This window comes from Mycena indigotica, assembly GCF_014461135.1.
Source record: "Mycena indigotica strain 171206Taipei chromosome Unknown Mind.scaff0006, whole genome shotgun sequence".
NCBI classification, from domain to species: Eukaryota; Fungi; Basidiomycota; class Agaricomycetes; order Agaricales; family Mycenaceae; genus Mycena; species Mycena indigotica.
Window position 1 is genome coordinate 1,509,527 of NW_023503005.1, and position 26,446 is coordinate 1,535,972.

The 26,446-nt window shown below is 50.5% G+C and overlaps 9 protein-coding genes across 9 annotated transcripts; 4 read left to right on the forward strand and 5 right to left on the reverse strand.

The window, feature by feature from the left end:
• Positions 1–532: 532 nt before the first annotated feature.
• On the reverse strand, positions 533–2,420 carry MIND_00685300 (putative Calcium-dependent protein kinase; the record flags this gene model as incomplete). Its single annotated transcript, XM_037363562.1, has 8 exons — positions 533–554; positions 603–670; positions 719–802; positions 849–1,148; positions 1,195–1,275; positions 1,322–1,897; positions 1,950–2,050; positions 2,093–2,420. The coding sequence occupies 8 exons, from the start codon at positions 2,418–2,420 to the stop codon at positions 533–535; spliced, it is 1,560 nt and encodes a 519-aa protein (XP_037219206.1).
• A 501-nt stretch (positions 2,421–2,921) lies between these two features.
• On the reverse strand, positions 2,922–4,842 carry MIND_00685400 (Cysteine proteinase 1, mitochondrial; the record flags this gene model as incomplete). The annotated part of the gene is made up of 10 exons (XM_037363563.1): positions 4,423–4,842; positions 4,297–4,374; positions 4,142–4,249; positions 3,925–4,092; positions 3,627–3,879; positions 3,487–3,577; positions 3,380–3,440; positions 3,278–3,338; positions 3,092–3,230; positions 2,922–3,039 (listed from the first exon to the last, which is right to left on the reverse strand). The coding sequence occupies exons 1-10, from the start codon at positions 4,825–4,827 to the stop codon at positions 2,922–2,924; spliced, it is 1,482 nt and encodes a 493-aa protein (XP_037219207.1). The 5' UTR covers positions 4,828–4,842.
• Positions 4,843–4,997: 155 nt separating this feature from the next.
• On the reverse strand, positions 4,998–7,402 carry MIND_00685500 (uncharacterized protein; the record flags this gene model as incomplete). Its single annotated transcript, XM_037363564.1, has 4 exons — positions 4,998–5,581; positions 5,632–6,415; positions 6,465–7,125; positions 7,173–7,402. 4 exons carry the CDS (start codon positions 7,400–7,402, stop codon positions 4,998–5,000), a joined length of 2,259 nt encoding a protein of 752 aa, XP_037219208.1.
• A 2,410-nt stretch (positions 7,403–9,812) lies between these two features.
• Positions 9,813–10,940, forward strand: MIND_00685600 (uncharacterized protein; the record flags this gene model as incomplete). The annotated part of the gene is made up of 8 exons (XM_037363565.1): positions 9,813–9,888; positions 9,939–10,133; positions 10,181–10,203; positions 10,248–10,296; positions 10,347–10,442; positions 10,492–10,644; positions 10,698–10,860; positions 10,907–10,940. 8 exons carry the CDS (start codon positions 9,813–9,815, stop codon positions 10,938–10,940), a joined length of 789 nt encoding a protein of 262 aa, XP_037219209.1.
• Positions 10,941–10,978: 38 nt separating this feature from the next.
• Positions 10,979–13,911, reverse strand: MIND_00685700 (Fungal-trans domain-containing protein; the record flags this gene model as incomplete). The annotated part of the gene is made up of 15 exons (XM_037363566.1): positions 10,979–11,024; positions 11,073–11,504; positions 11,549–11,572; positions 11,621–11,757; positions 11,805–11,912; positions 11,956–12,104; positions 12,150–12,267; positions 12,319–12,564; positions 12,611–12,733; positions 12,778–13,122; positions 13,171–13,488; positions 13,534–13,588; positions 13,634–13,727; positions 13,779–13,784; positions 13,833–13,911. The coding sequence occupies 15 exons, from the start codon at positions 13,909–13,911 to the stop codon at positions 10,979–10,981; spliced, it is 2,280 nt and encodes a 759-aa protein (XP_037219210.1).
• A 538-nt stretch (positions 13,912–14,449) lies between these two features.
• MIND_00685800 (Carbohydrate esterase family 4 protein) lies at positions 14,450–15,022 on the forward strand (the record flags this gene model as incomplete). The annotated part of the gene is made up of 3 exons (XM_037363567.1): positions 14,450–14,519; positions 14,566–14,871; positions 14,922–15,022. The coding sequence occupies 3 exons, from the start codon at positions 14,450–14,452 to the stop codon at positions 15,020–15,022; spliced, it is 477 nt and encodes a 158-aa protein (XP_037219211.1).
• Positions 15,023–17,727: 2,705 nt separating this feature from the next.
• Positions 17,728–18,969, forward strand: MIND_00686000 (uncharacterized protein; the record flags this gene model as incomplete). The annotated part of the gene is made up of 5 exons (XM_037363568.1): positions 17,728–18,000; positions 18,051–18,065; positions 18,117–18,303; positions 18,359–18,379; positions 18,431–18,969. Exons 1-5 carry the CDS (start codon positions 17,851–17,853, stop codon positions 18,967–18,969), a joined length of 912 nt encoding a protein of 303 aa, XP_037219212.1. The 5' UTR covers positions 17,728–17,850.
• Positions 18,970–19,569: 600 nt separating this feature from the next.
• Positions 19,570–21,458, forward strand: MIND_00686100 (putative Calcium-dependent protein kinase; the record flags this gene model as incomplete). Its single annotated transcript, XM_037363569.1, has 8 exons — positions 19,570–19,897; positions 19,940–20,040; positions 20,093–20,668; positions 20,715–20,795; positions 20,842–21,141; positions 21,188–21,271; positions 21,321–21,388; positions 21,437–21,458. 8 exons carry the CDS (start codon positions 19,570–19,572, stop codon positions 21,456–21,458), a joined length of 1,560 nt encoding a protein of 519 aa, XP_037219213.1.
• Positions 21,459–23,243: 1,785 nt separating this feature from the next.
• MIND_00686200 (Dimethylaniline monooxygenase) lies at positions 23,244–24,291 on the reverse strand (the record flags this gene model as incomplete). The annotated part of the gene is made up of 4 exons (XM_037363570.1): positions 23,244–23,519; positions 23,571–23,683; positions 23,731–23,806; positions 24,256–24,291. 4 exons carry the CDS (start codon positions 24,289–24,291, stop codon positions 23,244–23,246), a joined length of 501 nt encoding a protein of 166 aa, XP_037219214.1.
• Between the last annotated feature and the right edge of the window lie 2,155 nt (positions 24,292–26,446).

Below are 26,446 nucleotides of genomic sequence, written 5' to 3' on the forward strand. Positions count from 1 at the left end.
AGATGGCCCATACCTCTGAATGAACGAGTGTGTCGTCAAATGAGTGGCGTTGACCTGTGCTTCTCAAACGAAGGTAGCGTGTCATCGGCGGGGGCATCTATGTCCTAGAAAGAGTGTTGCATCAGTCTGCCAAAGACAAGGTGCAAAAGTGGGAAAGAGCAGAATGAAGTCGCTTGTTGATGTAGTGCCGAACACGAATGGGAGGAGCGGAAAGGGTCGTGGACAAAATGACTTTCAAGTCAAGACAAGACTACAAACGAGGGTCAGCAAAAGTTCGGTGCAGAAGATAGGAGGAAGCAGAAAAAAGGGACGAAAGAGCGCGTGTCAAATGAATGTCGTCTGGATGAGTGTAGGGAGGTTTGCGTGTGCAGCGTCGAGAAGGATGTGGCGAAGTGTTAGCTCGCGAAAGACTGTGGTCAAAAGGACGGTGATCGAGTAAGCGAAGCATCGTGAAGGAGCAAAAATTCCATAATCAACCTATCAATTGAGTATCAGCGAGCGAACAAACAACAGGGAAACAAATCGGGAGAATTTATTGTTCCTTCTTGGCTGTCCTGGATTAATATCAGTCGCTGAACCACCGTGCATCGAAAACACTATACCAGATCTCGTGGCCATTGATCTCGTCCCAATTGCGGAATCGCCGCGTCCCTTCCGCAAAGGCGAAAATCTAGTCACTCGTAGGAACCCAGAGAATCAAAACAGTCGAATAACATACTTTAAGCAGGAAGTGATCCACTTCATTGGGAAGTTGCGTGCCATCAAGGTCACCGACCAAGGCCAGCTTGTCGACTTCCGGATGCTAGAGCCAGATCAGATTGAGCATGGTCAATGAAGAAAACTCTTACAGCGCCAGAGAGGAGCCATCGAATAACAATGCCCATCGGGTAGAGGTCTGCGCCATAAGAATATGGTTTTCCAGCAGCAACATCAGGGCTCATATATTGAGGAGACCCAGCAACGACGGAGATGCCCCGATTGCGAGCGGGCCAGAAGGATCGCCCACGGCGCATATCGATCGGATGGACAAAGTTCTGGGCGAGCCCAAAGTCTACCACCATTAAGCGGTCATTGCTGATGAGGATGTTGTCGGGCTTGATGTCACGGTGAACAATGCCCTTCTCATGCATGGTTTGCACTGCTGTAGCCTAAAAAGCTATAAGACAACGAGAACCAGAGGCATGAGTGACATACCAGCTGACGAGCAAACCCAATGCGCTCTTCAAAAGTATATTCCTCGAGAGGAAGGTCGTTTAAGGTCAAGTCACCGAAATCCTGAAAAGGGCTCAGTAATCCATATTCAGACCAAGAAGGGACAGACCATGACAATATAAAAGTTGCGGTTGTCTTTAAACACACCATGAACCGTCGCGAACCCAGGCAGGCCCTGCACCGTTTGCATGCAGATGACCTCCTTTCTTACCATCCGCCTTACCTCACGCGACTTTGCACGCCGCGGGATCATCTTGACCGCGAAATACTCACCAGTAAACGGGCAGTATGCCTTGACAACGCAGCCGAAGCCTCCCTGGCCGAGAGGCCGAGGGTGGAACCAGAGCATATTGGGGTCGATGGAAGGAATTGCCCATCTCGTGGCTCGCCAGATATGCTTGTTGAGCGCTTCTGGGTGGTCGAGATACTCTTCATGTCCTCGATGCATGATGCGCCACACAAGACATTTGAAAGGGGAGCGCGACAAGGGTTGTACGCGATATAAAGCGGTGAGAATTGGTCGGTAGCAGCTCGAAAGCCACTGAATTCCACCTTCGACGACTTCATCCATTTGCCGTGGACCTTCCATCGTGAGAAACACGTCCGCGACCATCTTGGCAATTATCTTGATAGTGTAGCTGAGTTTCTGTGGGTTATTACGGAAGTGGCGGTAGACAAGGTATAGCTGGAAGTCGCAATAATAAGTTACCGATGATTAGAGGGAAAGTAGCACGCACCCAATGTCCCAAAGGCAGGCAGAATCCATTCAATATTGCGACTTTGAACTCGTTAATGGCATTGGTTAACACGGTCCAGTCAGCAAAGACAAGACCAGCAACTACAAGTACCATCAATGTGAAAGCACCTAGGAAACGCGCACCTTGGAGGGCGTCATGACGCGTCAAATGCGTGGATGTCTCTGCGGTAGGCTTATCTGCCCAATCCATAAACGCACAGACAACCAACACAAGGACGACAGTCAGGACGAGAGCATAAACAGGACTGTGTGTGAACTGGAAGCAACCCAGGAGAATCACCACCATGCATAAACCACAGAGTGGCTCAGTGGCGGCGGTGAACTCGAGTGCCTCGGCCACGACGACCTTGATGTCGCCAACGACCTCTAAGATAGTAAGCCATTGCTGGCAGAAGGTTTGAACCACAATTGTGGCGAACATTTGGATGGAAACAATGAATGCTGAGAGCATGGTGGACGTAGCAGAACAACAAGTTGTTGTCACACTGTAACGAACGCGAAGTGAACATCACGTGTGGAGAGTGGAGGCTGGCTACTGTGGGCGGGGCAGCGCATCGTCGTCGGTGCTGTTGTCGGGGAGAGAGCAAAAAGCCTGTGGGAATATGCCCGTCATGGATGGCGGCAATCAATTGCAAGGCCTTGTAACTCCGGCGTCTAGATAGGCGCCTTCGAGATTACATCTTAAACTTCTGCCAAGATTTACAAGTATGAAATCGTCGTTCCTCCCCTTGAAATAGTTTGTACAACCACAGATTCTACAGGTGCGCAATACCATTTAATCGACACAAAACCAAAAACCCGAAAATAAGAATTTACAATACCAGTTTCAAGCTTTTCGGCGCGATAAGTACGCCAAACACGGCTTTTGAGTCCATATATAGCTCAAACCAGCGAAAATTTTCGCGATGTGATACAAAATAGTATATAATTGTCCATATATGAAGCATCAAATTTACGCCAAAGCTCCCATCGGATCGTATGGAGGCAGCACAACAGGGTTACCGTTGTCGTATACCCGCAAGAGGTCCTTCGGCGCGTACCCACGCGGCACAACCACCTGATACACAAACCTAAAACCCACATATTAGTGACCCTGGGCAACACTGGAGGGGAGACGCTCACTCGTCAAACCAAGCCGAACTCATGACAAAGTATCCTTTGTCGCCAACATCGGGACCCCAAGAGTTCTCGACCTTGAACCGGACAGGGCTGCCGTTCGAGTCAAGATGAACTCCGGAAATAACCATTGCATGGGTCATGGCTGGCGAAAAGAGTCAAATAGGATCCACTGAGTGGGACGACACCAACCCGACTCGTTGATTTGAAGGCGCTCGGCTTTTGTCAACCCAAGTGTGATATCGAATGTGCTCTGATAAAGCAATGAGTGGGAGAGGAGACTGGCAAAATGACACAACCTCGTAGTTGTAAACAGTAGGGTCCATGACACCGTCGACACGAGAGGAGAATTTGCCTGCAAAAAAATGTTAGGCAGACGACAACAAAACGATGGAAAGTACTCGCCAACATCACAACCGAAGAACACGGGCACTCCAGCTTTGACCATCTTGACCACGACGGATTTCATGTTCTCCACCTCAGTGTTAACATCTATGGTCCATCTCAGTTCCCAAGTGCGACAACAAGGCATGAAACAGACACAAAACCGGGCGACCGCCAAATACATTGCCGAGTCGGTCCACCGTGAACAGAGTCGAGTAGGCATTGCGTGGATCATTAATCAGGGAGAAGGAGTCGGCCTGGGGCGAAACAAAGGTCTTGTAGAATTGCAATGGAGTGCCCTCCCAACGCCCGACTTTGCCTTGACTCTGGTATTCCCAAACAAATTTGTCATTTGGCCCGGGAGGAACACCAAGGGTGGCGGTCATAATGTTATAGACGTCCTTCATAAGCTAGAAAGGGTTATTTACCGCACAACCGAGCATGACAACACATACTTCTTCTTTCTTCACGCGCAAAGCAGCGATAACAGTCCCTTTGGACAAACCCTGGGTCTGCATAGAAGCATATGCGCGGCGGAGAATGAGCGCATGTTCACGAAGCTTGGTTTTCAACAAGCTGTTGATAGGGCTCGACAGGCTCGAGTGGGTGCTTTCAGGAAAAACCTGCGGATTCGTCAGCAGGTTAAACGAGGTAGGCTGCAGGAAGACACACGGTTTGTGGAACAAGACCGTAATTCTCCACGAGGTTCACAACCATGTCCCACTGGCCCCCGTCACTGATGAGGTCGCTCGACAGGAAGCTCACAACCCGGTCGTCAATCTATCAAGGCGTTTAATTGGGAAGTTGGAAGCGAATAAGGGACGCACAGGCTGGTCGGCCAGCTCAATCATATTCTCGAGGTAGTAGTTCGCCTTGTTCAGCTTGTCATAGAAGAACAGATATGACTGCGTAGGTATTGAGCACCCTCAAGGTCATTGGGGTAATAGGATTACTTGGGACAACTGGAAGTCGTCCAGCTTGAGCTTCCGGGTAATCTCGTACCGCATAACATTGGTGGACGCAAAAAGCCAACACCGTCCAGAGCTCTTCTGGTTGGTGATGGGGCTCGTCTTGGTGTCGAGCTCGACGTTGAAGAGGTGTGAGTTGGAAATTAGTGCAGGGCGGGAGAGCAGCGCGCTTGAAATGTCGGAATGAACGAGAATGCTTCGAGACAGCTTGGTCTTGGAGCTGGACACCGCCCGCTCCCATGACTCGATGTTCTGTGAAGAAAGAGAGCCGTTGGCCGAGACTGGGCTCGTGCTGGCAGTAACCTCGAGGCCAGCGAAGCTCTGCGCTAGTTTCTCGGAAGTTTCGGGCTCAACGGTCGAGTTCGCTGGCTTCGAGGGAGTGGTGCCCATGGTGGTAAAAGGCAGACCTTATCATCGTTGCATGCTGCGATACCTAAATTAGAGAGCTTCGGCATGACCGGGCCGGAGTCGCCGGACCACCCAAGGAAAAAATAGAGCAAGTACATTAGTGCGACTTTACATTAGTACAATGTCCTCGTTTCCTCGGGACCACATCTACTTCAGGCCGCCTTCGTTAAACGTTCAATTTCTTGTATGCCTTCATCGTGCTCCCAAAATCCATTAACCACTTCCTCAGTGCGATCAACTTTTTCGGTGTCATTGGAATCATTTTCCAGACTCGCAAGGTAGACTTCCCTCGCTTTCGTCACGCTGGTCTCGCGAGTTTGGACCTCTGCCCGCTCGCTCCAGAGCAGTTTCTCCAGCACATGTCTGACCACCGCCCGGACAGCGATGTATCCGTGGGAGGCCAGCAGTGCAATGAGCAATGCGTTAAACAGTAGTTCTCTGGCTGCTGCTGAACCATCTGGGGTTGGCGAATCCTTGGACATGGACATAATATGTCGATGTACCCGGTCAATCGGCGATTCGACCGTCGTTTTGCCCGCTGAGTTACACGTATTCCGGGGGCAGAATAGGTAGACGAGTGCCGAGTTGGTTAACGCGCCAAGCCAAGTGAGGAACCCCAAGGTATCAAGCCATGGCCCGATAGTATCAGTTCGGACAGGGAGTGGGCGACGGACGTGAACAGTTAACTTGAATGCGTCAGAGCGGAGTTCGAAGAAGTTGTTAATTAGTGCCATCACTGCGCAAGAAAATGTCAATTCGACCAGCAAGAAAACGATCAAGACTAACCAGGAGCCAATGGCCAGATTGTCGACCACAAAACCACATACCCAAACTGTGTCACCATCTCGTTGTAATCCACAAACTCTTCGTAAACCGGGAGAGCGACCTCCTTCCGAACTTCCTCTAAAAATTCGCGCTCTGCAACACCGCCACGCTCCTGTTCGTCTTCAAACACCACTCGTTTCTTCAAGGTTGGAGGAGTCGAGGCACCGTTGCTTGAAGAAGAGGATGACGAATTGGACGACGTATCATTCTTGTTTCCATTCATCTTAGGGCCTTTCGCCTGTTTCTTGAGGAACTTTGCTTGTAATGTGGCGACCTTGCGAAGAACGAAGGGCAGTCCGATCTCAACGAATGTGTTGACGACCTGGTTCGTCACCGTATAGGCAAACATCTGGTCCCGTAAACGGCCAGCATTGAGCTTCTGGCCTGCGATGGATGTGTCCACGTTCCACAGACTACTAGTCGCATTGAGAGTCTTTTCAGAGGCTGCATTGATTGTCGAGTTTGTCTCGGCAACGGCTGCAGCTGAGGAGGCATGTCGCTGGAAGAGCCAGACTTGGACAGTCTGCATGATGCCTTCCCCAAACGGAACGTAAACGAATGCACTCAGCGCCAATCCCAAGTAAGCCACCAGCGCGCTTAGCGCAAATGTCTTGATGGTAAGGGATGCCGCATGTGAAGACTGATGAGCATGGTTCTCCCATGAGGTGATGCGTCGTGCAATAGCTTGATACAGTGCTAGGAGTTGGGGAACCAAAGCCACGAACAGAACGGTGGGGGAGAATGACTGGAAGATATTGGGTGAGGCAATGACTTCGAAAAGGACGAGGACGTACAATATACTTATGGCCTGGCCCAGTGTAGAGTTGTGTGAGGAACGCCTCGAAAACGAAGATGCTCGTCAAAATCGTGATCAGGATTGCTCCAAAGAGGAGAATGACAGGAAAGCCCACAACCATCCGCAACTCCCGCTTCCACCAAGGAAAGCCCTCCGTATATTGTGCTCGGCGACGTTCCACGCGGAAGGACCCACGTGTTCCCAATCGCAAGGCAAGAACTCTTTCTCCAACGCGCCACCATTCGACGTAGATGATTGACCACAACACCAATAGAATGGAGTATACTGGCGAGTATGGAGTGCCAAAGAAAAAGAAGAAGAGTCCAAGGACAGCCGGAAAAACGAGCCCATGGGTGTAAGAGTGCAGGAAGAAGAAATAGAGTGCGATGCTGTCACCAAAATGTTCTCGCACTCGTTCTTGACGAACAGATAAGATTCCACTGTGTGTCCAGGCGTGGATCCATTGCTTATTGAACTCCTTGTCATGCAGAGCCAATATAGACTCGACTCGGTCCCAAGACGGGGAGTCGGGAGATATACCAAGACCACCGTCAGCAGGGGTGGAGGAAACGAACGCATGGACAAGTCGAAGGCGGTCTGCTGGTGCGAGAGTGGGTGTTTCGTTGCCAACAGACAAGCCTGAGATGAAATCTGAGTGGCTAGAGAGGCATGAAGACGATGATGAGGTCATTGACTGTTAACGCACCGCTCACGACGAGCTAACGTTTGCAGCAGTGTTGGCGGACATGATACAAAGACGAGGATATGCCCCAATGATTCTCCCCTTCGCCCAACAGCCCGCAATCCAGCCGACGTCAGTGTTTGCAGCAATCGCGTGTACTGGTCTTCTGCCTTCTTTGCCTCCTCAAGAACATGGCGTTTCACTACGCTCCGTGCTGCACGAAAGCAGATAAGGAGGTCCACATCTGGCACCATGGCGGGAGAAAGCAAGAAGAGGTCAATGTCGTAGCTATGATGTAGCGCTCGCTTATAGTAGCTTCCAAAAACGTCCTTGCCCCCTGTTCCTCAGAGCCTCTTTCACCTAGTGATGTAGTTTAGGCTAATTACCTCCGCGCGCTACTTTCCCCACAACAAACTCCTGCCGAGAGACCTAACAAGAAATAGTCGCTCCTTCCTCATACTCCTCGTCATCGGCGTCATTGTAATAGCGCTCTCGACCACCTCGCTCTTCATCACTACAAGAAGCACTTTCCAATACCTCAACTACGACCAAACGACCATTCTCCGCCCATTTCTGCTTGTGTTCCAGAAACCAAGGGTATTGGGCGACCTGCGCATTGATTCCGCGAAGAATAAACGTTCTCAAAGATGCACCCCCAGCGTCTGTCATGACCACTGTGTTCCAACGCTTGACAAGCTCGTCGATCGAAGGCAAGAGCGCTCGCAAGCTTTCGTGCTGCTCTAGACTCGGGATTGCGTTTGGGCCCACGTCTGTAGCATTTGCTAAGTGGTCTGGAAGATGCTCCACATGCTCGTAAATGATGGTCTGAAGGCGAATGAAGACGTTTCTGAGTCCAGCGTGTGGTGGACCCGACAAATACAACAGATGTTGTAGCAAAGTCGGACGGAATGGGAGTTTGAGATCAAAGATTTCGAGCTGTCGTAAGCCAGAAAGGCTTTCGAGGAGGAGCCCGATCTTAGAATGGGCTACGTCTCCAATGCAATGCAATGAAAGTGTGGTGATGCTGGTGTAGCGCTCTGAGAGGAGCGGTCCGATGCGGTCCGCCAGAGCGGGATGGACATAAAATCGGAAATATATGCTAAAATGCTCGAGGGAGGGTGGCATCAGATTCGCAAACAGGAATTCCCAGTTCATATCGTTACCATTGACCCTCAAGGACTTGAGCCCAGGCTGGGTGACTGGCGCGTGTTCCCACCGTGGGGAGGTCAAGAAGTCGGTTCGGGTAAGTTTGACTAGCTCGACAACCTCGATACCGCTGGCGCCTGTGGCCGTCAAGTAGCGAAGCAAAACTTCACTTGTGTTGCACGCGAGAAAGCGCACTCGGCTCCAGGCGATATTGTCCCGCATTGATTGAATCGAGTAGGGATTTGCAAGGCGGACGTGGTGTAACGGCGCATTCTGGAGTGCAGCCAGGAACTTGGCATCGTTGGTGAAGGAGCTGCCGACATGGTCGGAGCAGAGGGAGAACAATTCTAAACGGCAAAGGTCGGTAATGCTATTCGTGTACCACGTATTGTCGATATTCATGAGCTCCAGCGAGGTAAAGCGTGAAGCATGCCGGAAAAGGACGCGAAGTAGCTTGCCAAATGGGTTGGGATCAGCGGAATCATGGGCCCAAACAGAGACGTGGAGTGGGTAGCCTTTGGAGAGGCGGAGATGGCGAGGTATGACGATTTGCGCGGTATCTGGTGTCATATACTCGCGTCCCTTGTCCATGTAAAGGGAAATTGTCGTCCAGAGGGCGGCCCTTGATAGAACGATGTCATTCCACGCGCGACAGACTTCTCTCAGGTCATAGTGCGCCGTCATGCTACGTTTGAATAGAGAGCATCGGTCTAAAACATTCAGGTTCCAACTGGTCGATGAACCCGGGCCAGTAGAATATATTTGACACCGCTGAAAGTGGATTTCAAAGATGTCAGCCCAGATTTCAAAGGGAAGGTCCACAGCGGGGCGAGGCTTCGAAGTATCGTTTGCTGCTTCCAGTGTCGGACGCGACATAAGTTGTGGGTAGACGAAACATTTGGTGGGTGCTTACTCGAGATCTGTAACACGACATCTCTTCTGACTTCCTTCACCAACACCTACGAGTTGTCTCAATTTCAGTCACCCTCTTCCCTGTGTGGTTCTCACAGATGTGTTCCTGGTTAGGTGCTGCAAATAAGTAGCATTTTTATCCACTGGGGGTATGTACTATAACATTACGGGCTCAATGCCTTCGTGATTTTATCGTGAATGGTATCGTAGGGCCACACTCGTCATCTTTATGGTTTCGGTTGTGGTTGGGAAATGATCTTGGAGGTGGGCTGGCTCGTTGTAGGGGAAGATGTCTGTTGCTGAGATCAGCCAAAGACTATTCCGTCGATGCAATTCGTTCCGCACCGGACTCTCAAGGAATCGACTGGACGAACGGGATGACGGGGCAGAGGACATATCCTGCATTGGTACGTCGCGATAAACTTCGGACTTGGTTTCGTCCACCATCGGTGTGTTGAGGAGCATGTGGATAGTTTTAGAGAGTGAATTTCGTGCCATGTTAAATTCGTGGAGGGAGTTCGTAGTGTTTATTGGGCAATTTCCCTGTGAATACCGCGTCTTTATAGTTTTCTGTGGAGTCGGCCCCTATTTTGGGAGGAGCACGTCATGATCGATGATATAATCCACTTCTCCTCAGCTAAGACTCAAATGCCGAGCGCGATTATTACTGGGGCCTCTTCAGGCTGGCTAAACCTCTTCTCCCAGACGATTTCCGGCTTGATGCTTTTGAAGGAATCGGCCGCGAGAGCGCAATCGCGCTGGCCAAAGCAGGCTGGCATGTCGCCCTCACTGCACGTCGCAAGGATGCGTTAGAAGAAACCAAACAACTGTGTGGATCGGACGAAGGACGGACTCTCGTTCTCGCTGGCGACGTGACCGACGAGGAGTTTGTCCGTGCATTATTTGAGGAGACAGTGAAGCGATTCGGTGAGCGCTCTTGTTGTATTGAATCGCCAAAAGATAACAACCCCAAGGTCGTTTGGATCTCCTGTTCAACGTGCCTATCACCGTCCGTGCCTTTCTGCCCCTCATTTGTGTCAGAATGCCGGTGTCGGCGCCCCAGCCATCCCGCTCGAAGAGCTATCCTTGGGTATGGAACAAACCTTTTGTTTGCGCAAAAAACCTAAATTTTGAGACAAGAAACCTTTCAACGCGTTATCTCTGTAAATCTTGTGGGGCCATTCCTTTGTGCACGTGAGGCCGTCCGTGTCTTCAAAGCGCAGAAGCCGATGGGTGGTAACTCGGGACCATCTGCTTCCCTTTTCGCATTTCACCTACACTCCAGGTCGGATTGTCAACAATGGTTCGATTTCGGCCCACACCCCTCGCCCATTTTCAGCACCATATACCGCTTCAAAGCATGGCATCACAGGACTGTCCAAATGCATTTCTCTGGATGGACGAGCATTCGACATCACCTGCACGACCCTTGATATTGGTACAGCACTTTCCTCATGTCCTTACTTACTGGTTGACGTTGTCCCTCGCCAGGAAATGCTGCCACGAAGATGACGAAACGTATGGACGACGGTGTACTCCAACCTGATGGCCGCATTATGCCAGAAGCGACTTTCGATGTGGCTCAAGTTGGTGCTGCGCTGGTTTACCTCGGCAGTCTCCCGCCAGACGTAAACGTGCCCCATTTCACTATCATGTGCGAACTCCTTCTTTCACCGTCTTCTTCCGCTGAGATGGAGCAGGGCTAACAAGATGCCATTTGCGGGAAGGGGGTAAGTAATAGTTTACAGCTATAAGCTACATCTACTGGACGTCTACATTCCGCCTATCGAGTTGAAATAGGCATACCAATCGTTTGCGCTGCCCAGTCTCGTTAGCTCAAGCAGAGAACTAAGACAAGTGACATACTCGAGACTGCTGCTGGGTGCCGCCGCCCACATCTCGAACATCTGGCTCACATTGTCCGCATTCGCCCCACTTCCAAAATTGGTGATTGGGTCTGAGTTGTACCACGACGTAGCCGGATCCAAGTGGTGATCGAGGAGGCAATCGAGGGAATTATGGCTGCCACCATCGTGTTCACAATGATGGATCCGTTCAGGTGCTTTCATTCCATCTGAGTCAGCGAAAGTCGAGGTGGAATTGATCGGTCCTGCTGGAATGGGGTCCTGCTGCCCTCTTGTGTCTGACGCGTAGACAGCAGTGCTTGCGGCTGAGGAAGGATCACGGCGAGACCGCTTTTTCGAGTTTGCATGTGAGCCAAAACCTGAACTGGTGGGCACCGTGGGCTGTTGCTGCATTGGCAAATCGCCTATAGAGCCCAGCTCAAATAGGACATCCCTAAAATAGATTAGCTCTGAACTGCTTTAAGAATGCTGCGGTACCAGAATATCCCCGCTGCTAGCCAGCTTACCCAACGTTCAGAAAGCAACGGCCAAAAATCGAACCTGACGCACCGCTTGTCGTGTCCTTTGATGAACTCCATACACATCCTCACTTCATTCATAGAGCTGTTCATATGTGGTGGGAGGCCCGTCCGCTTGCCGTTCCATACATTCAGGACGAAAAACAAGCCAGATAAGAAAGTCGGATACTACGAGACGTGGTTAGTTTTCGCAGTTGGGCAGAGCAAAAGCGCACCAGCACCCTGGGAAATGTCATTCCCTTGTAATGCCGTTCGTTCAGTTTGTTGACGATGTGGGCGCAAGACCGGGCAGCATTGGTGCAGACAGAGAGAGATGGAAGGGTCTTTTTGACAGATCAGAATAACTCAAGATGACGAAAATCTTACGGTCAACAAGTTTTTCGTGAGTTGGGGTACGAATTGTCGGTGAACCATGATTTGGATAAGATGGAAATGGCAGTGAAGTTCTGCGGATTGTTTGAAAAACAGCTCGTTGCGATCAGAGTCGGGTGCTTGCTTGAAGCGGTCCCAACGGACTGAGAAATGAGCTACGAGCCATATAAAGATAGAGGAATGCTCACGATGTTCAGGGACATCTTGAAGCCATTCGTTCAACGCGGAATCGAGCTCTGCAACAATCTGCGCCTCCCAATCGGTGTTGTTGAATGCTAACGGGCGCTTGACTTTCTGGAGCGGATACTATAACGACGTTGGCGTCAACGACCTTTGCAACGTAGTTGGGTTACTCGCCAACAACTCTACAGCAAAGCCTAGGATGATGTCAAGCTTTAGCCGCGTATTGAAATACGCTAGAGACGATATTTCGCCAGGCGGTTGGACAAAGCCGTCTTCCCAATGGACATCGTCGACTTCCAACGGAAGATCAACGTCGAAATCACGCCAAAGAATCATGCTTGGCCGCCCAATGGCTATGCATAGTTGCCGGTCGAGCGTAAAGCAAGCCCAAAAAGCGCGCTTCCATAATTCAGATTCAACCTGCATCGCGTCAGTGAGCTTGAATGGGGTAGGATATATGTTTCACAGAAGTTGGGATAGGTTTTCGTGGCCGCCGATGTGCGCCAACGTCTTGAACCATGCGAATCGCGGCTCCGAGCACAGTCCAACATGACGAGTGGTTGGACTGGTCACAAAAGATGACAATGAGCTTTTGGACGTTAACACAAAGCCGCTAAACATTCGTAACCTTACACAATAAAGCTGAACATGGTGGATTTCTGGGCGGCCAAAGACGTGATCGATGTCAATGGTGACCTGATCGAGGAACTCGTATCCTTGAAGTAACTCGTCACCTCCCGGCACACCGAGCCTTGGGTCGTCTGAGTAACGAGATCCCAAAGCACAAACAAGTTGCACGATACCCCCAAACGTTTTGTCTCGGATGTGGAGACCGTCTGAAAGATGGCGCTCGAATGTCGGTCGATGTAGGAGTGGAATGTAGGCATTATGGTGTTCAAAGTAGAGGTCAACAAGAGAGGCAAGAAGGTCCGGGGGTGTAAAAACATAAGGACCGGTATGCTTGATGCGCCTCGTAGGCTGGGCCCGTTGGATTAGATAAAATTACAGATGATAAGGCAAAGGCACCGGAAAGAACGCCCAATATCGTTCGCGTCTCGCGCTCCAACGAAGCTGCTTCTTTTCATAGTCTTCGCGCAAGTCGATAGCCTTCTTGACGACTATAAGGCTGCTCACTTCACCATGGAAGTGATCGTCGTGGCTGGATGAGAGCATGGACATAGTATGCATACTCTTGATAAGGGCGAGGTTCTCGACGTCATCAGCCAAGGGGGCGGGAACGTTCATTGATCGGATAGACAACGCAGCAAGTTGTACTCCAGGACCACTTTGACCAATCCCGCCACTAGACAGGACGTTTGGAGTTTCAAGGATCGCAGGACCTAACTGAGAATCTGATTAGATAGGATCACGGAAGCCGAAAATACCAACATCTTCTAGCTTTTTCTCTACGTCTTTGACGCGTTCCTCGAGTGCTTCAACATAACTGAGGTTTTTAGATGTTTAAATAAGGCCAGAAAGAGAGACATACGTTCGACGTTTGGCAACTAGTCCCGTGAACTTGCACTCTAACTGCATCTCGGTGCAAAGAGTGCAAGACTTGGGAGGGGTTCTTGACCCATCGCCTGAGCAAATGATAAGCGTACAATCGAGCAAGACAGCACTCATGATCATACATGCTCCTGGACACTATATCAGTTTGGTTTTGCTTCCGAAAGGTGAATCCTCACTCCTGCGTCGTCGACATAGGTCGCAGGCTCGTTGCTCACGCCTCACGCGGTTCGTGTTCAGTTCTGGCCCGTCCGACATTGAGGTTGCTGTCGAACGCGCATGACGGCAAAAGCCAGGTAAGCAGCGGCAACGTTGATGGCAATGTTGCGATCAATTCTCTCGTCCACTTTGTTTCTCTCATCTTGGTTAAGTACTTTCTGTGGTCTACGCTCACTCGCATACAAGACTTCGACCATTGCGCCCGTTGCTCCCCCTTTTCAGGCTTTCTCTCGCCACCCCTGTGTTTGCCATCTTATCCTCACCCATCCACAAGCTTGTGGAGTCCATCTCCACTACTCCAGCTTGCAAATAACTTCAGGAACCGAATAGAACTCAACGGCTGCTGTTTTCAATAAACTCCAGCTACATCATTGGCGTCATCGCCCCCAAATTTTGTCGTCGATATCGCTCCTTGACTCCAACTATGAGCATGCCCAGCGCAAATTGCAACTCCAATGCCTGCTTTCAATGGGGTGACATCACCGTTTTTACAGTACTTAAATAGTCGACAGGGCCATCTGCAATCCCAACATCCTCAGCGACTCATCCCGACTCCAATTTAACATCCACATCTATTATGGATTCCTACGGAAGCAACACCTCTGGCAACCGCCGCGAATTCACCGACCGCACTGACCTTGGTAACAGTATGTGTTTTGTGGGTCAAGTCCAATGTCTAAATGCTTGCTTCAGATCAATTCGACTCTACCACTGGCCGTAGTGGTTACGGCCAAGGCCAAGACCAATTCAGCTCTGGTACCACTGCAGGCGGCTTCGAAAGTGGCCGCCGTGATCGCTTTGACGACACAACCACTGGAATGGGCAACAACTCCTCGCTTGGCTCCAGCGGCAACACTGGCCGCATGGGCATGGGCGACTCCACGACTTATGGCTCTGATTCCCGCACCACTGGTACCCTCGGCAACTCAGGCTACAGCGACCGCTCTGAATTCGACAATGGTATGGGCGGAAAGCCTACTATGGGCGACAAACTCAAGGGTATGTTACTAGTATTTTTGTCTTACAGCATATGAGCTTACTGGTTTCAGGCGGCGTTGAACAGATCGCTGGAAAGGTTATGAACAAGCCTGCCATGGAGACCCGAGGCCAAGAGCGCAAGATGGGAGAGTTTGAGCGCAGCGAGTTCTAGTTGCCGCGCGCACTATATATCCAAAGGACTTCAACATAATGTACCTGTAACTGTAATCCAAACCTGCTCTGGTTTCCTACACTCTGATTAAGGGTATTTGGTATGGTCTACATCGTTTACAATTCCCACCATCCTCGTATTGATCCCCATCTTTGGGAATACCATTTCTGCATCGCCGAGTCCAGCTCGTCTAGGGCAGTCGGATTATAAAGGTCGTCATTGACAGCGAAAAATGTTGTCTTGCTCTTCAGGTCGGGGAATTTTCTGATATCGCCGACACGTCGTATAGCAAGAAATTCCATGGAAGAAGAGCCTGAACAAGCATCAGATAGTCCTTCCGTAGAGGTAATGAGGTCGCTTACCCACAACATAGGAGTATCGCTGGCTGAAAAAGTGGTTGTTTACATCCCAGATAACCTTGTCACAGAACAATAACTCACATTGCGTTCACAGCCCATTCCCGACTCGCCGTACTCGGAAACGCGACGTCTTGCCATCGCGCCGCGAGATCAAAGGTTTGGTTAACCTGCTTAGACGGCCGCTCTCGACTGGGGAGAAAAGCTAGAAGCCCATCACGTCCGCTTTGTCCAATCAGATGCGCGATAAGACAATCACCACACTCCGGCCGTTCAAACGATATGCGATGGTACATTTCCAGTGACGCAACCGGATTGCCCTGACGCGCCACACCGAAGCAACGTGGACCATCAATCCGACACTGGGTGGCTGCGGCTTTGCCCGTGGTTTCTTTGGTCGTCTGAATCAACGGGTACCCATCAGAGGACAGCCAGGTGTACTCTGTCTCCTTGGGCTCCTCGATGCCAGCAGTTCTAAAATTGTGTGCTACGTAATGCGGCGACCCGTTTTCGCGCATGGTGATCGGGACTTGGCCAGAGGCGAGGTCAAGGCCAGCAACGAGGGTTTGTCGCTCATCGGGAGAAATTAGCCCGTCAGCATTTGCATCGACGCGGAGCATTATGAACGAATATAGTCTAAGAATGCAAGTTAGTGTTGATATCGATTATCCAATGGGGGAAACTGATGGGGCATGCACATACAGCAATTCTCGGTGTTTTTCAATGGTATACCACGTTGTTAAGTAGAGTAGGTTAACTTGAGGACCGTGGCCGCGGAAACGTGCCTCTGCAGTCTACCAGACGATGAGCACGAGGCAGGTTATGAGTTCAAAATGTGTACCCGGGCTATTTCATCAGCCCAAACCGCGCCAACTTCTTGCATGATTGGACTGGAAACGACTTTTGCGACATGGTGAAGATAGCGGCGTGGTCGTTTACCAAACCTTTGATCTATTGGTGGATTCAGCGAATGAACAAAAAAGAACAAAAGGCGGAATTTTCACCCAGAAGCCAATTAGCTGCGATTGGGCATATTAGACCAAATTAGGACAAGCTATTGTACCGCTCACTATACTGAAGCCCTGGCCATTCCCCCTCTTTGTCCACACCCATAGGAGGGCTGTCTGGCGGTCGACTCGGGACCTTGAGATCAAACTGAATCCGGAAAACGGGGCCATACAAAGGCGTCTCAAAGTCGGCCATGGAGAGCGGCCGCATGAGAAAACAGTCATCATTCGAGTCTGATTGGCCGGGTCAGTAAATGGCAGTGATTGTGTTGTCCTGAACTAAGCTTGCGCACAGAATATAGTGGGGGCTACATCTTGCAGGTGAACTAGCTGGCTCTCAATCGCAAGACTGTTGAACGAAGGAACATTTCGGTCTCTCCACTTTCGCCCCTGTGGGTCGCTGGCAGGCAGCAGGGACTTGGGAACACGGTAAATGTCTGAGTGATGGACAAGTTGGACGTCGGAAGATAGATTCAGCCAGGTAGGAACTGAACCGAATCGGAGCTCTTCAGTATCGTCTGCAGGAACGTCCCCAGTGACAAGGATATACTATGAACGATATTAGAGGTTTGAGCTGAGCAACGGCCGAAACATACTTTGCGAACCAGTTTAGGCGGAAGGGTTTGGAAAACCGAGCGCATGGAGTTAATCATCTCATCGTGCGTTCTGAAGTGGGTCTTCCGGGAGCCAAGGAAAGCTGGCTGGAAACCAGGTAGCTTCTCCCGGGCCTCTTTAGCAAGTGCAACCTCTTTCTCGCGCGTAGCAGACAGAATCGGTTCGGAACCATTGACCCAAGTCCAAACTGCATCGAGTTGAAGGGGGATGTGGGAGGCAGTACAAGGTCTCCCGTAAGTGATCCATTGCTCAATACAAGGAAATTGTTGTGAGAGTGTGGGCGCCACGGGTTTGAGGGTTGTCGCCAAGAAGTTCTCGGCGGGTTTAAACAAACGCCAGCCTGCTGGCCATGGTATTGACTCGTTTTTTGCGTATTTGGGAGGCACCAGAATGTGAGTTGGGTCGATTTTCTCAGGCGTGTGTTTGTAAACAGAAGCACGGGGTGGAGGGTAACGCTCGGACCGACGTTCTGGCGGAGGCAGGGTCCAATAGAGAAAGCAGAAAACAAGAGCCACGAGGAGCCAGATTGCTGCTGTTCGTTTGCGAATCGTCATGGTTACCGAGAAATGCCTTGCAGTTGCCTTACCCCTCGACCTTCAGGCTACCTCATTGCCAAATGTGCTTGACGCCGGGTTGAAGGAGAGCGTTGGCAGGCCTGTCGATCATTGATGAAACGTGACGCGCGGCGTGGAGTGACCGCATATCAAAGTGACAATTTGCAGGCCCTAAAACTCCTTGTCTCCCTCCACTACCACGACATAGGTCTTTCCTTTCTCCCCCTTCCCTTCATCCGTTTCCACGAGAACCACACCTATCCACACTCTTTGAACTCACCCCCCACCGTTCAACAATGCTTACCCAAGCTGTTGCCATCATCTCTGCGCTCGCCGCCACCACTAGCGTGCTTGCCAACGGCTCTGTAAACCATGCAGCGATTGCCCGCCGCATGTCCGACTCGAGCTTGGAAAAACGCGAATCTTTCTCTGGTCGCACAACATTCGTGAGTTGGGTTGTCCTTGGGTCATTATACTTTCTGATCGCATCATTTAGTATGGACTGGACACTGTGAGCAACGGTTTTTGCCGTTTCTCCTCAGTTCTAACTCCTTGTCTGTAGGGTGCCGATGCATGCACCGGTAGGAACCACGGATATAACGATTGGGTGTTCGCCATGAACATGCCCCAGTTTGGCTCTTGCTGTGGCAAGAAAATCAAGATCCAGTACAAGGGCAAGACTGCTGTCGCTTCCTGTGTTGACGCCTGTGCTTCATGCTACAACACCGGTGAAATCGACTTGACTCCTGGTATGTGGAACACAGTCAAACTTTGTTCAACGCTCAATGTCATTGTGTCATCTAGGTCTATTCTCGTACCTGACCGGTATGTCTTTTTATGACGCTTGATGCTTCTTTTTGACACTGCGTTGAACAGACGGCAACCTGGATCTCGGTCAATTTACCTCCACTTGGTGGTTCGTCGATGGCGATGGCGATGACAACAAGCCCCCTCCCCCACCTCCCCCACCAACCAAGAAGCCCGACCCACCCAAGACCACTAAGCCTGCTCCCCCACCCCCACCGCCAACTGAGAAGCCCAAGCCGGCGACCACAAAGAAGGAAGAGCCGAAGCAGACGGAGAAGAAAGTTGTCTCTAGCTCTGCCAAGCCTTCTTCTGCCAAGCCCTCTTCTTCCGCTTCATCCCGCAAGGCATCATCGTCATCGGCCCCCAAGCCCTCATCTGCCGCACCGGCTCCCAGCACAGCCCCCGGCCCTGTCAACCCTGATCCCGGTGTTGCCAACGTCGGTGGACAAGCAGCTGGTGCTCCAGCGGGAGGCTCGGAAAGCTCCGAAAACACCAAAGGTATTTCTGGCGCTCTTTCCGGCACTTCCGGTGCCACATCTGTCCTGGCCAAGCCCAACACCGTCATCGTTGGCGCTGCCCTCGCACTTTTGGCCTTCCAGGCCCTCTAGACATGATTCACGACTTCACCCCGCCACCCTCCATACCAGTGGTCGTGCATCGATAGCTTACCGGCATTTTTTTATTCATTCAGTATTTGTCAATTCTTATATACTGGTCGTTGGTAGCTGCCACTGGTAGGCATATACCAACAACCGCGGGCTATATACTTGTGTTTCCAGTCGTACTGATCGTACTTAACATTGTCTTTGGCGTTGGGCTAGACCCCTTCACAATATACTCAAGTCAATTGCATTTTCCAGTGATTCACTTGGCTTACTTTTGACCTGAGCATTTGAGCTAGCAGGATATGTTAGTAGGATGATTGGCCGATGAATTGAAGGAAGGTCGAGGATATACTTGTAATCTTGGTAAGGTCAAGATGCAATCTCGAAGGCGCCTATCTAGACGCCGGAGTTACAAGGCCTTGCAATTGATTGCCGCCATCCATGACGGGCATATTCCCACAGGCTTTTTGCTCTCTCCCCGACAACAGCACCGACGACGATGCGCTGCCCCGCCCACAGTAGCCAGCCTCCACTCTCCACACGTGATGTTCACTTCGCGTTCGTTACAGTGTGACAACAACTTGTTGTTCTGCTACGTCCACCATGCTCTCAGCATTCATTGTTTCCATCCAAATGTTCGCCACAATTGTGGTTCAAACCTTCTGCCAGCAATGGCTTACTATCTTAGAGGTCGTTGGCGACATCAAGGTCGTCGTGGCCGAGGCACTCGAGTTCACCGCCGCCACTGAGCCACTCTGTGGTTTATGCATGGTGGTGATTCTCCTGGGTTGCTTCCAGTTCACACACAGTCCTGTTTATGCTCTCGTCCTGACTGTCGTCCTTGTGTTGGTTGTCTGCGCGTTTATGGATTGGGCAGATAAGCCTACCGCAGAGACATCCACGCATTTGACGCGTCATGACGCCCTCCAAGGTGCGCGTTTCTTCGGTGCTTTCACATTGATGGTACTTGTAGTTGCTGGTCTTGTCTTTGCTGACTGGACCGTGTTCACCAACGCCATTAACGAGTTCAAAGTCGCGATATTGAATGGATTCTTCCTGCCTCTGGGACATTGGGTGCGTGCTACTTTCCCTCCAATCATCGGTAACTTATTATTGCGACTTCCAGCTATACCTTGTCTACTGCCACTTCCGTAATAACCCACAGAAACTCAGCTACACTATCAAGATAATTGCCAAGATGGTCGCGGACGTGTTTCTCGCGATGGAAGGACCACGGCAAATGGATGAAGTCGTCGAAGGTGGAATTCAGTGGCTTTCGAGCTGCTACCGACCAATTCTCACCGCTTTATATCGCGTACAACCCTTGTCGCGCTCCCCTTTCAAATGTCTCGTGTGGCGCATGATGCATCGAGGACATGAAGAGTATCTCGACCACCCAGAAGCGCTCAACAAGCATATCTGGCGAGCCACGAGATGGGCAATTCCTTCCATCGACCCCAATATGCTCTGGTTCCACCCTCGGCCTCTCGGCCAGGGAGGCTTCGGCTGCGTTGTCAAGGCATACTGCCCCTTTACTGGTGAGTATTTCGCGGTCAAGATGATCCCGCGGCGTGCAAAGTCGCGTGAGGTAAGGCGGATGGTAAGAAAGGAGGTCATCTGCATGCAAACGGTGCAGGGCCTGCCTGGGTTCGCGACGGTTCATGGTGTGTTTAAAGACAACCGCAACTTTTATATTGTCATGGTCTGTCCCTTCTTGGTCTGAATATGGATTACTGAGCCCTTTTCAGGATTTCGGTGACTTGACCTTAAACGACCTTCCTCTTGAGGAATATACTTTTGAAGAGCGCATTGGGTTTACTCGTCAGCTGGTATGTCACTCATGTCTCTGGTTCTCGTTGTCTTATAGCTTTTCAGGCTACAGCAGTGCAAACCATGCATGAGAAGGGCATTGTTCACCGTGACATCAAGCCCGACAACATCCTCATCAGCAATGACCGCTTAATGGTGGTCGACTTTGGGCTGGCCCAGAACTTTGTCCATCCGATCGATATGCGCCGTGGGCGATCCTTCTGGCCCGCTCGCAATCGGGGCATCTCTGTCGTTGCTGGGTCTCCTCAATATATGAGCCCTGATGTTGCTGCTGGAAAACCATATTCTTATGGCGCAGACCTCTACCCAATGGGCATTGTTATTCGATGGCTCCTCTCTGGCGCTGTAAGAGTTTTGTTTATTGACCCTGCTCAATCTGATCTGGCTCCAGCATCCGGAAGTCGACAAGCTGGCTTTAGTCAGTGACCTTGACGGCACGCAACTTCCCGACGAAGTCGATCACTTCCTCCTCAAAGTACGTCGTTCGACTGTTTTTGATCTCTGGGGTTCTTACGAGTGTCTAGATTTTCGCCTTTGCGGAGGGGACGCGGCGATTCCGCAATTGGGACGAGATCAATGCGCACGGGCTCTGGTATAGTGTTTTCGATGCACGGTGGTTCAGCGACTGATATTAATCCAGGACAGCCAAGAAGGAACAATAAATTCTCCCGATTTGTTTCCCTGTTGTTTGTTCGCTCGCTGATACTCAATTGATAGGTTGATTGCTTATGCGTATGGAATTCCTGCTCCTACACGATGCTTTGCTTCCTTCCATACCTTGACCAAACTTTTCACTGAGTCTCCTTTTGACCACAGTCTTTTCGCGAGCATACAAACTTTCTCGACGCTGCACTTCACTATACTCATTCAGCCGACATTCATTTGAGACGCGCTCTTTCGTCCTTTTTTTATTCTTCTTCCTACTATCTTCTGCACCAAACATTTGCTGACCCTCGTTTGTGGTCCTGTCTTGACTCAAAAAAAGTCATTTGGTCGTGTCTGGTTCTGGTCACATTCCGCTCCACCACAATTTTTTCCGCTCCTCACATTCGTTTCTTGCACCAGATCCACGAGCGACTTTGTTCCGCTCTTGCTTACTGTTGTCGGGCCATCCACTGTTTTACACCTTGTCTTCGGCCGACTGATGCGACATTCATTCTAGGACATAGATGCCCCCGCCCATGGCACGCTACCTTCGTTTGAGCAACACAGGTCAGTGCCACTCATTTAGCGACACACTAGTTCATGTAGAGGCGTAGAGGTATGGAGAATCTCCATCGCGGGAGGAAAGTTTGCTGATTCCGCTCTGATAGAACGTCTCACAATACGCTGAATTGCGGCCAGGCTACGTGGAATGAGTGCTAGTTGCTCATCAAGTAATCCACGTAGTGAATGGCTACTCGAGCAGTCCGAGCTTCTTCCTTCGAGTTGGAGCTTGGTGATGCTCGAGTCGTACAGTAGAGATTCACGAACTTGTATCACGTACTAATGCACAGTTGTACCTTCGTAACTAAAGCGAGTCGTCAGCCAGCTGTAGGTTACAAATACTTGTCGCGACAACCACGATGAGTCAGTCTCCTCCACGCGTATTGCATAGGTACTACGGCAGCTGCTACATGACTCCGATCGTAAGGCGGAGAGCAAATTCAGGAAAGCTAACGATGTTTCACCGCTCAACAAAACTTTCGTCTGGTCCTGGGTTTCCGATTTTCGAGTCATAAGTACTGGCTCGATGCGCTGTATTTTAGCTAGAGCTCTATTGATATCACGACTTCCATTTGCTGACATTTCTTGTGCAGCAGAATCCGAAAAGGGAATGGTTAGCAAACTTGAAGGCGATATAAGTATGTACCATCTCCTCTCCTCCTAGTATCCACTGGTAAAGTACGCCAATAGACTGCGAGCGTATTCTAAACTATCTACTTGTTGCTGGTGCCCACCGAACTGTTGTTTGCGCTCGGTTGGCGGTAACTTGACTGGATTGCTATTTGCAAAGAATGCGCGACTCCAGACCTTCAGAAGCTCCCGCTCGCTACACAAGAACGTGATCAGTTTCCGAAAGAAAGAAAAAGAATGGTGGCTGAGCTTCAAGCCTTCAACTCACTTCGGATCCGAAGGAGTGGCCTGCGGTCAATCAGCATATTATTCGAAAGATGTAGTGGACGGCTTGCCTGTTTGCCGCCGAATTGGTAGGCCGCGCTGTTCAGCCAGCTCGATAAGAACGACATGATTTCTATGGGATCACGTTTGAGAGCCAAGACCAACTTTCGTCACACACACACCTTCTTGTTTCTGCCATTCTATGAGCCACAACCACCTGCCATAGCCGCCCTGCGATGCAACCCAGTCCCGATATTCTTTCCACATCGTCTGGCGACTTGGAAGCCGCGCAGTGCCTGTCCATACCTTGGCTAAAGCAATCGCGAAATTTTCGCCCCAGGTAAAAGTCACAACGTTGGGGTCCTGGTTCGCTCTCTGTCAGCGAGGAATGATGATTGCCTTGAATAGCATGCCTGGTTGATGAACGCCAGTGTGGGATCATCGATGTAGAATAGGTCCCGCCAGAGCGAACGGAAGTGGGTGCCGTCAGTTACTATCGGCTGTGGTTGGTCTTGCGGCCCTTCTTCGTTGCCTTTGATGGAGGAGTTGTGATATTGAGGTAGAAAGGGGAATGTGTATTGGTATCCAGTGGAGAAGATAATTTCGTCGATGTCAGAAAGAAACTACGGGGAATTAATTCAAGCTGGGCAGAAAATTCGAGTCATGCTGCATACCGTCCCATCCAACAGTTCAATCGTGTGATTCTCTGGATGGAATTGCTGGATGCCGACCACAACTTCAACGCCTTGAGGCAGTAGATTCAACAAGACAACAGGCGTATTTGATCCTGAAGAAGTGTTAAATATTCCTTCGGAAACATTCAAGTCGGCGTACGTTCACTTTGCCTCCAGGAAAGCACATTACGCTTCACAAGCGGGTTGAGATCTGCAGCAATGCCTGTGGCACTGGACTAATGTTGAAGTGGAGGATGGCGAACGCGAGCCATCGCCGAGGCGATGACGTCAGCGCCGATGCCGCCATCACCGACGCGCGACGCGTCGGGAATATTCTACCAGTTTCCCTTGACTCATTTCCCCAGAATCTACTAGAAGATTCAGAAACACTATAAATACTGTCTTGTATTCCATAGACTACATTGAATTTGTTTCTATTCTTTCAACAGGTTATGGGCCCCGCTAAGGTAGACGCCATACACGATCCACGGACCCCACGTGATGTGATGGCCGCAGCCGAATATAGTCATTACCTCCAAAATACATCGTTTCTACAGCTTTCAGTGTGAATTGGGCAAATCGGCTGCATGAATTGATGGCTATTGGTCCCCTACTACCATAAATGTACAAAAAATCCGGAATAATAAGAATTGTGATGTAGTTCAGAAATTGCATTCTTTTTGACCTGAATCCTGGCCGCGCAGCAAAGTTTGTCTGGCATGGCTATAGAGTCGCTTTTTCACCAATGCCTCGACAAAAGGCCCACATACAAGCCAGAACAGCAAATCTTCCGAAAGCAAATGCACTTCCCAGTACTCCAAAAAGAAACGGCCTCAGTCTGTTCTTACCCTGCAGACAAGGTCACGTCACTCGAAGAAGACACGCGTCGAACGCGTCGAACGCGTCGAACGCGTCGAGAATGACGAGAATCTGGCCGAGGTGAGTGGCTCTACCTGCCAATGTCAACTTCTCAAAGAATACACTGGCAGGCCAACGAAACGCACTCGGATGATCCTTTCATCTCTAACATGGGAAAATTCAAATGTGCGGGCTTCACACGCGAGCTGCTTACTCGCGCTCCCGAATCGTTTCTGTATAGCGACGAGCCAATCTTCGATGTGGACAGCCTAATGGACAATGAGTGGGAGCCTCATGACGATGAAGAAACAGAACAGACCGAATATGTCCATCCAGAGTTTGATGAACTTCTCGCATCTCCAGCTGGAACATTTCCCTACGATGGTTATCCACGTCCTGCACCCTCAGCAGAATATGTTGCAAAAATGAAAGAGGCTGGTCGACGCCGTGTTGTGTTTTCAGCGCCGGATATCACTTCTGCGCATGATGCTCTTGTCGACTTGCTGTTGCTGATGAAGGGTGAAATCCGAGGACCAAACAGCAAAGGATACAAGAAAACAACTTTTGATACTCATGTCCGTGCTCGACTGGAAGGCATGCGAACTCTTCTCTCGATGTATACAACCCCACGTTCAATGACTTATGAAAACTGGTCGGAGTCGGCTCTCCAGGCGGCGATTGCTGTGGGAAGGGGAAAGAACTGTGCAAGAGTGTTTGCTGAGCTTGCGCGTGCTTTCATCGAGGATCGCCGAGTGCTCCCAATCAATCCATATGGCAAATCTAATGCACCAGTGTTGAACAACGAGGACCTCGATGTAAAAGTTCGTGTGGAGTTACTCGGAAAAGAAATTACGGCGGAAAAAGTGCAAGCAATCGTGAACCGACAAGATATTAGAGAGGAGTTTGGCCTCGGCTCGCCTATCAGCCTCCGTACAGCACAGCGATATCTCAGCAAACTGGGTTTTGTGTGCGTGGTTCCAAAATGACAACATTGCAAGTCAAAGCTCATTGCGTACAGATTTGGATATGCGAAAAAAGGCCAGTACTCTGACGGACATGAGCGGGAGGATGTTGTTGTTTATCGAGAAGAAACATACCTTCCAACTCTCAAAGATTTTGAAGACCGTTCCTATGTCTACCACTCTGATGGAACTATCGACATCCCTCGTTTACCGCCAGGTGTCCGTCCTACGTGCATTTGGTACCACGATGAATCCATCTTCTATGGACATGACAGACGGCGAAAGCTTTGGCAGGATACAGCCGCTGGAGCGAAGCCATATCAGAAGGGCGAGGGAGGGTCATTTATGGTGGCTGACTACTTTTCGGCCAATTTTGGGTGGCTGCGAGGAGTGAATGGCGAGACAGCTCGACGGACTATGCGTCCTGGAAAGAATCGGGATGGTTACTTCAGTGCCGCAGACATTGAAGAGCAAGCGAGTACTGCATGTTCCATCGTTATGGCCCGCTGGCCCGAGTTCGATCATGTTTTCATTTACGACAACGCGACCACTCACTGTGCTCGTACGGCTGGCTCGCTGACAGCCATAGGGATGCCCAAGTTCACTTCTGGGTCAAGAGCTGGAGGGGCAGACGATGAAGGTGGTGGCGAGGGTGAGAAGAGACCGAAGAGGCAAGCTAAAAAGCCGTCAAAGAAGAAGCCGCCTGAAGTCGAGAATGAGACCCGAAAGAAGAAGCGGAAGAAAGCAAAGCCTACCAAAGACCCCAAAGACGCCAACTTTCTCGTTCAAATCAACAAGCTGAATCCCGACCAGACCCCGATGTACGACAAGCATGGTGAACGAGTAAAAGAAGAGATCCAAATGACTGGTGCAATGTTTGCCGACGGAACACCTCAATCACTCTATTTCCCTGCCAATGCTGACAAGTATGCTGGCAAATTCAAGGGTATGGCGGTCATCTTAGAGGAGCGTCGATTGCGTGGGGACCTGGGGTCAGAGATGAAGAAGGAAGAGCTGGCAGGAAAGGTCAGTCAATGCAAAAACTTCAAATGTCCC